The sequence below is a fragment of the Mytilus californianus genome, unplaced genomic scaffold (assembly GCF_021869535.1).
Source record: "Mytilus californianus isolate M0D057914Y unplaced genomic scaffold, xbMytCali1.0.p SCAF_11, whole genome shotgun sequence".
NCBI lineage: Eukaryota > Metazoa > Mollusca > Bivalvia > Mytilida > Mytilidae > Mytilus > Mytilus californianus.
The window spans coordinates 62,848,801-62,857,367 of record NW_026262593.1 but is presented as its reverse complement, the minus strand read 5'-3'; the positions used below and the strand labels follow the sequence as shown (position 1 = coordinate 62,857,367).

The following is an 8,567-nucleotide window of genomic DNA, read 5'->3' as shown; positions in this document are numbered from 1 at the left end:
TCAAAGACAAAACCCGCCGTTTTTTTTTTTTTGTTTTTTTATTGGTTTTTTCTAGTGTTGTTTTTTTATTGTGCTGGTTTTTTTTTGGGAGGGGGAGTATAAGATATTCTTCCTTTCTTTCATAAATTTCGGAAATGCTATCACTACATATACTGTATGGTATTTAAATGGACAGGTGTGAATTTGAACAAATGTTCCATATATTATCAGCAAACGATCTCAATATACCAACTTGTATACAATATGGCGTCTTTATCGTCTATCATTTCAAAACACTTGATTTTAATGATATTTAAGTGTTTAACTGCTGAACAAGTTTTAGACAAACAAAACGAAGATTTCGATTTTGATGGATTACCTGGAGTTACATACGAATTCAAAATAGAAGTTTATTCTGGACGAGAACAGTGTTTTTACCAAAAAATAGCTAACGGAGCAACTCTTCATTTATCTTTTGAGGTAACACACAACAGATAACTTTTCTTATGTTTATGTCAATATTGCCGAAGTCATGACAACCGCATCGAAACATGCGTATTTGTTTCTACTGTGTGAAGGCATGTACTGGTCCCTATATTTTCTCTAAGTCTTGTTTTTATCTGTACGTTTTGAATTCTTCTAGTGGAGGGTCGATTCATCTCTCCTTGTAAACTCTCCGTAGAATTCTTATATTCTTATTTTAGCCCATAATTTCGGGAAAAAAATCTTCTCTTGTTAAGTTGTAGGCTGAAAATTACTACTTAAACATATTTTCCTACGTACCGTGATAAGCTTAATGAAAACATATCACTTATTAAATTTCGTGCGTCTGAAGCGCTTCTCTGCATTGACTTTCACTAGGAACGTTCAAGCTAAATATTTGAAAGCCAGGCGTGTATATACCCGTAGAAACGTTAAATGCAATATGGCCGAAAGGGAGCTTTATTGCCAAACTTATAAGTAAGAGTAAACTTCTTAATCCTCTTTTTCGTGTACATGTAATAGTCCTCAGATAGATTTCTCAGATTGTATTTGATTGACATTTGTTTTATTAACGTCCAGCGGCAACCATTTCATCCAACTCAAGGATTACCTGTCTTAATGGATAGGTAAACTTTCTTTGTATGGTGTCATGATTTTATTGGATTTTGCCTTTTAAACTTTTCAAATTGAAGATGTTTTGCGTGAAATCTACTAATTAAGATAACAGTCTGCATTGAGACATTCACCCAATCCGAACATAATATGTTGACTCAGAGGCGACCAGCTTGTATTTGCTGCTTGATCGGTTAAAAAACAGAAATTACCTTTGCTACTATACATGTAATTTTGTGGCATGATCCAGTATGGGATCTACCAATAACCATCCGCATATGAAATAAGCACGATTAAATTAAACCACATAGAGAGTTCGAAAAATGTGCCGGTCCCTTTACTTGTTTTTTTTTTTTAGGTTTGTGCATTTAACTTAGTATAGGCATATATATAGCTAGCACAAGGTCATTCTTTTCTCATGCCAATTATGTTGTCTTAACACTAAATCCGTTGGATGTGTACTGATTGATACTTTAGTCTGGGAGACCATGATGTATTTATTAATCCTTATTGGCTTTGAACTAGTTTTCAGTAACTGCGAGTACTCTTAGATCGTCACTTTGTGTCTTTTGTCTTCATGTAAGTTGGATTTTCTGTGCTCAGTGACAAGTTTATGACTCAAGCCATTTCCAACTGATGTTGTACAGTTTGTTTTAATGTTGTGCTGTTATACAACTGTCCTAGGCTAAGGGGTGGCAGCACAAATATATTAACCCCTTCTCATTCTTTATGTACCTGTCTGAAGTCCAGAGCCTGTATTTTGGAGGTTGTCGTTGGTTGCTGTCTGTCATATATTTTTTGTCTATTGATTTGTCATAGATAAGGCCGTTGTGTTATAGTTTAAATTCGTCTTTTATCTTAATTGTTATAAATCTTGTTGATATCCATGCACTAGCTACTATGAAAATGCAACCATTGGACGTTTAAGACCCAATACCAGAGGTGGTGGCATCTAGTCCAGCCCTGTCTTCAGTGGCAGAAGAAAATATAAAAACTGAAATTAAATCACTTAGGTTAGTGTGTAACATCACATAAATATTGACGAAAGCAAATAACTTTTTAAAAAATTGAATCAAAGCCACTTTGTATGAAATTTCATTTTCTAAAATAATAAGACAAGACGGTAACGTATCTGTTATGTGGAAAAGGGACCCTTACGGCATAATCTTGACTATCAATATTATTTTTTACAGAAAGAGTTAAGAGCCGCCTCTTTGGAATCATATATTTATGAATCATTTGTGCATAATCAAAGTTTTTTTTTACACAAATCTATTTTCCAAGTATAATTAAGACAAACGGTCCCTATTTCCTGAGAATTAGTGTTAGGACATGTTCTGTTTAAATTCTCCTGCATAGTAGTTTGGTAAGTACATTTGACATGCTATGATCAGGAAAAAAGAATCTTATTACAATATATTTTTTTTACTGAACTAATGGGCGAACGGTATCCTCGGGATATACTATCCAACGGCAAAGGTTGTAAAAACGTATTATAAAATCGCACAAAGTGTTCGGCTAGTTCCTCCCTTGCAACATACGGGTATCTGTGTCACCTTTGTCAAGCTGTCAAGCTTACAATTGTCAGAGCTAGACAGATAAAGGACAGGGAACCAGTCTTACAGGGAGTTTGTTCGAGATAACCTTCACTGAAACACTCAAGGGCAAACATGTTTACTACTTTAAGTTATTCTCTTTTACAAATGTTCTCGTTTACTGTTTTATTCCAGGTTTTACGTGGTTCTGATAAATTGGTTGATGTAGTGATATGGGATCCTAACAATAACCAAGTAGATGCGAAACATTCGGTAACAAGTGGCTATTTTGAGAACAAAATTACATTTGAAGGTATTAAGTGTTTGAGATGCGATGGATAAGCGTTAGCTCGTTAAAAAGATACAATGAACCCCGGTTTATTTGAAAATCAAGCTATTGATTGTAACTTAATCTGAAGCGATTTGAGTATTATTTGTTTAACACGAGAATTTTGAGAGTTTGATATTTCTGAGCGTACAGAGGGTAAATTCATATATAGTATCTTTTTCGAAAAGAAAGAGATATTTTACACCAGTTTATGATTATGTTTAATGTTTTATTTATTACGGCTTCTACGCAATCGAAGTAAGTAGCAGGTGCTTTTTAAACTATATTTGTCTAACTTAGCCAGAAGCATACAATTTTATCCGTTTGTGCTGCTTAATATGAGCGAGGAAATTAGTATTTTTAGATACAAAAATCAGCATCATGTTACATTCATTAAAAATAATAATAATAAAAAATGAAAAAAAACCTACGACTGACAACGATAGATCGTAGAATTCAAATTCCATGTGTAATCTGTAGAACTTAGGGAGAAGGTATATGATGAGGCTACTTCTGACCAATAATATTGTTGAATTTTATTTTGTATATATGCCTCAAACTTCTGGAATTTAAAGGAGAGAGGCAAAACCAGTCTCATTTTGAGATAATTACCTTTATAATATACTTAGGTATGATTGACAAACCTTACAAAAACACATTTAGTATGAAACTGTTTAAAAGAACTAAATGGTCACCCAAATAATTTTGAGAAAGGTAAGCTCTTACTGAACTACAGATTACTTTAAATGGCCACATTTGCGATTTTTACATGTTTATTACGTTACAAAGATATCAAACAGATCACTTCTCTTTACTGTCATCCTATTGACCTTACTCCGAAGAAGTGGCGACGTTGCTTCGGTTAATTTATAGTCAGCGTCACCAGCAGACTGTTTCGGAGTCTGCCTATCAACGTATGATACCGATTTCAGTACTCACTACCCGTATTTCTGATTTAACAATACAGTAGTGAGGAAAGTCAAAATATAAAACGTTTGAAAGCACCAAAACGTAAAGAGTTTAAACAGAACAGCAAAACCCGATCAAAAGTCAACTAAAATTTCAATAACTTTGAATCAATTGATGAAATTTTAGTATTTACCTTTATTTTGCAATTTCAAAGTTGGGTTAGGGTGGCAAAGAATTGATTTATACATTTTTCTTTGAGCAACATTTCTAACAGACATAAAACTTAGCAAGCTTGTGTAAGCATCAAGTTAATAATCTATTGTTGTTGATGGAAGGTGCAAAACAAACCGGAAATAGTATTCGCAAAAGGATAATTCCCTAAAAAGGATCTTACAGAATTCTATTTTATATATTACAGGAATATATACGATATGTATAGATAACTTTGTTAGCAGAAATATGTATGGTTCGAAGTTGATTTATTTTTACATGATGACGTATGTAATGAGCGACTGGTACCAATATCAAAAGGAAATTAACAGTGTCAGTTCAACCGTTACTTATTTTACTGTAAGAAATCTTTCTTATTACTTGTTTTACTTTCTTTACACAATAAAACCAACACCGTAAATAATACCTGTACTGTACATATTTCTATTCCTTGGGTAAGGTTTTTCTTTATTAAGAGCAGATTTATACGCATCCCTGTACACTAAGTCCTAAAGTCATTTGATGGCCATTTTCTGCATGATGTAGAAATAACGATGAATTTATTATTCATTCATTAATTTGAATAGTGAAATCAACTGGAAATAAATATACCAGACATCTTTCACATGGACTATCTATGCTTAGTTTCGCATTTCAATTATTTTTTTTTATGCAATTTATTTTGAATATCTTAAAATTTTGCTTGTCTTAATCACTATGGTTGCTAAGTAGTGTTGCTTGTAACTACATCTTACGTTTGGCCCAAACAAATCTAAGTCCCAAACCCAAAAGCGCCGACTATTATCTTTATTCATAAAAAGTTGGATCATGCACAAAATAGTGTAGGGTTAAAGTACCACCTTTGCATATTTCGACCACATCTCACGTATTCAATAAATAAACTGCACACTCCAGCTTATTAAACTTCGCCCAGGACTCGCAGTCCAAAATGTGTGCTCCAAATATCAAATCCAGTATTTTGATTGGTTGATTATTGATTCTAATTACGATAATCGTAGTCAATATTATAATGACCGCAAGGCCCGGATAACAGCTAACTTTAACAGTGCAATTAAAGCTGTCATGTATGGACGTAGACACAAATTATAGAGCCTTCTTTTTTAATAAAAATTACAAGACAAACTTCAAATTATTTTTCATGGATTATCTATGCTTAGTTTCGCATTTCAATTAGTTTTTTTTATGCAATTTATTTTGAATATCTTAAAAGTTTGCTTGTCTTAATCACTATGGTTGCTAAGAAGTGTTGCTTGTTACTACATCTTACGTTTGGCCCAAACAAATCTAAGTCCCAAACCCAAAAGCGCCGACTATTATCTTTATTCATAAAAAGTTGGATTATGCACAAAATAGTGTAGGGTTAAAGTACCACCTTTGCATATTTCGACCACATTTCACGTATTCAATAAATAAACTGCACACTCCAGCTAATTAAAATCGCCCAGGACTCGCAGTGACGTTGCGCACGATATTGGTACTACTTAGCGTTTCACGACGTTCCTCAAAATAAGGCGATTTCGACGATTTCAAAGAAAGTTTCAGGCGTTCAAGCATATTATTGATGATGTCAATTTACTGTTGTGAATTTGGTAACCGATTTCGGTTTGTCTGAAAAAATGCATAAATTTACAAATAAAACTCAAAGTGGTCGTATAGATTATTTTTTAATGAAATTCATTTACAGGAGTTGTCAGTCTTTCCAGGCCATAATTGATAATTTTCCTTTCGGCAGCAGTTCGCATTAATGAATCCGATACAATAACGTCCAAATTTACACAGATTTATTTTTAATATAAATTAGATTTTGAATTCATATTCTCCTATTGTTTGCATATTTATTCCTTTTGTTGCATTTCTTCCCGTTTCCGTTTCCTTTCTATATTTTATCATTTCCCGATGCTTTCTTTGTCGCAAAATATTAAGGAAGTTAAACATTCGGGACTCATGTTTTAAATTTTCTCATTTCCGTATTTTTGTGGCATATCTTTGTTTGTTATAATTGCCAGCAATGGGTTTTCTCTATTTTATTTTATTAACAAAAAAATATACATGTTACTTTTGACGATTTAAAACTTGCAGACAGACAATGTTCCTTATATAAAACAAATATGCTATAAAAAAAAACCCCTAAGATCCCGATATTTTTTTTATATCGATCTCATTTGGTCAACATTTGAATTTAAACTTAAACTATTCCTTTCTCATACATTGGTTGTATTGTAATTTATACATGTATTTTTATTTTCATTCGAATTAAACTGGAAACATATACTTACGGTATAAAATTAAAAACCAGAGCATGACATCAATTACGTTTTGCGAACGTTGGGACAAAACGGCTATACTTTTTGAAACGATCTAAAAACCTTGTTGCCTAACGAAAACATATTAAACACTATATTGTTTAAGAAGAAAAACAGAAAAACCTTTACCGCCAAGTTTTATTTTTTATGATCTAACTATGCTTATTTGATAGACAGCTGGTTAAAACCTCAATTTTAAAGAAAATACAGCGTTTTTTTCGTTGGGACAAGATGGCTATACTTTTTGAAGTCATTGCAATAGAAACGCATGGTTTCCGGCAAAAAAATATCATGAACCAGGAGAAAAGTAAAAAAACTATCAAAATATAATAAATATTTTTTCTCTCAGCTTTTTCAATTTCACGGTATAAATGCGCAAACCCGAAATATACTTACTTTGCATACGGTTGGACATTTTTCAGACCGTTTACAAAAATAACATTTTCCGGATTACGGTTTCAGTGATATTGATTTTGCTTTAACACGCGAATAATTATAACAAAAGCAATATTATTGTGAAGTTTTACGATGATCAGAGAAAAAATACCGAAGAAGAGAAACGGAACTCTGATCTTTTGCACACAAAATGAAACGTTGGACATTATGTTTTTGCGTAAAAATGTGATAATTAAGTGTTATAATTCCTGGTATTTTAAATTTCGGTTCCTTTTTTTCTTTAATTTCAAGTCTAATGGAATGAATTCAATCAGAAATCACTATATTTTTATCGATCTGACCAGTCTACGTATTTATTTTTATGCTAATCTATAGCAAAATGGAATTGGTACCAACATCGTGCGCAACGTCTTCAAAATATCAAATCCAGTATTTTGATTGGTTGATTATTGATTCTAATTACGATAATCGTAGTCAATATTATAATGACCGCAAGGCCCGGATAACAGCTAACTTTAACAGTGAAATTAAAGCTGTCATGTATGGACGTAGAAAAAAGTTAAAGAGCCTTCTTTTTTAACAAAAATTACAAGACAAACTTCAAATTATTTTTCATCTTCAACAGTTTAAAGGCATACAGGTTGATCGAAAAATGACTGTCCCAACATCCGCACTACATTGTTCTTTCATTTTACTCCTTTTTTCAGAGGACAGTCACATCCGTTCAGAATTCGATCGAAGCAGTCAAACAACACCAAACCCATATAAGAATGAATGTGATTAAAGACAACTATTTCATCCGCGGAAATAACGACTATATTAGTTGGTGGTCAATTTTTCAAATTTCCGTTATCGTTTGCACTTCCGGTTTCCAGGTTTTTTGTGTAAGAAGACTTTTTAGAATTCCACATGTTACAAGAAAACCTAGTGGGTAAAACAAAAGAACAATATTTATTATGTTAGAAGTTGTTTTGAACATAATATTTTACATGAGTGTGTAACTACAACTGATAGTACAAAAAAGACGATAAACAATATAAAAATTATAGAATTGAATTAATACCAACGCTCGCCAAACGACTAAACAATAACATATGGAGGAAACTGAAAAATAGTACCGTTGTTGATTTTTTGTAATAATTGAATTAAAAAAAATCGCTCAATTTGTGTTTAACTTTTAAAAAGTAAAATAACAAAAATATCGAACTCCAAGGAAAATGCCAATCGGAAAGTCCCTTAAAAAATGGCAAAATCAAAAGCTCAAACTCATCAAACGAATGGAAAACAACTATCATATTCCTGACTTTGTACAGGCATTTCCTTGTGTAGAAAATGGTGGATTTAATATCTCCTGCAAATATTTCTCTGCTCAATGACGAGTTACTTCTGCATTACACTTTTTAATGTACAAAAATGTATCGCTTGAGACAAGAAATTTTTACCTAATATGCTATTCTCTTGTTCCAATTGGTGAAGTTAAAGTGATCTCATCGAACATTTTACGAACGCAATATCGAGTTGGCTGACCGTTATGAAATATCTGTTTCACAAATGACGACTGATACGTTCCAATCGTTGTAACCACAATCCCACCCTCTTTTCCCTTGAATGTGACCTACCGAAATAGACTTATCATCAGGTTTGTAATTACGACAATTGCCACATGTGGAGCACGATCTGATTACCCAATCGGAGCACCTGAGATGACCACTGGTTTATGGTAGGGTTCCTGTTGCTCAGTCTTTAGTTTCCTTTGGTATCTGTCGCCTCTGTTTTTCAAATCAAGGGATA

General features: G+C 32.8%; 1 protein-coding gene across 1 annotated transcript; it reads left to right on the top strand.

Moving 5' to 3' along the window:
* Positions 1-243: 243 nt before the first annotated feature.
* On the top strand, positions 244-7,939 carry LOC127719272 (transmembrane emp24 domain-containing protein A-like). Its single transcript, XM_052225287.1, has 4 exons — positions 244-459; positions 2,805-2,922; positions 4,265-4,416; positions 7,484-7,939. The coding sequence occupies exons 1-4, from the start codon at positions 244-246 to the stop codon at positions 7,709-7,711; spliced, it is 714 nt and encodes a 237-aa protein (XP_052081247.1). The 3' UTR covers positions 7,712-7,939.
* Positions 7,940-8,567: the final 628 nt, after the last annotated feature.

Excerpts from the sequence above, each read along its gene's own strand:
- LOC127719272 (XM_052225287.1), top strand. The coding sequence starts at position 244 with ATGGCGTCTTTATCGTCTATCATTTCAAAACACTTGATTTTAATGATA. Across the intron at positions 2,923-4,264 it reads GAACAAAATTACATTTGAAG|GAATATATACGATATGTATA; the intron begins GTATTAAGTGTT and ends TATATATTACAG. Across the intron at positions 4,417-7,483 it reads CAACCGTTACTTATTTTACT|AGGACAGTCACATCCGTTCA; the intron begins GTAAGAAATCTT and ends TCCTTTTTTCAG.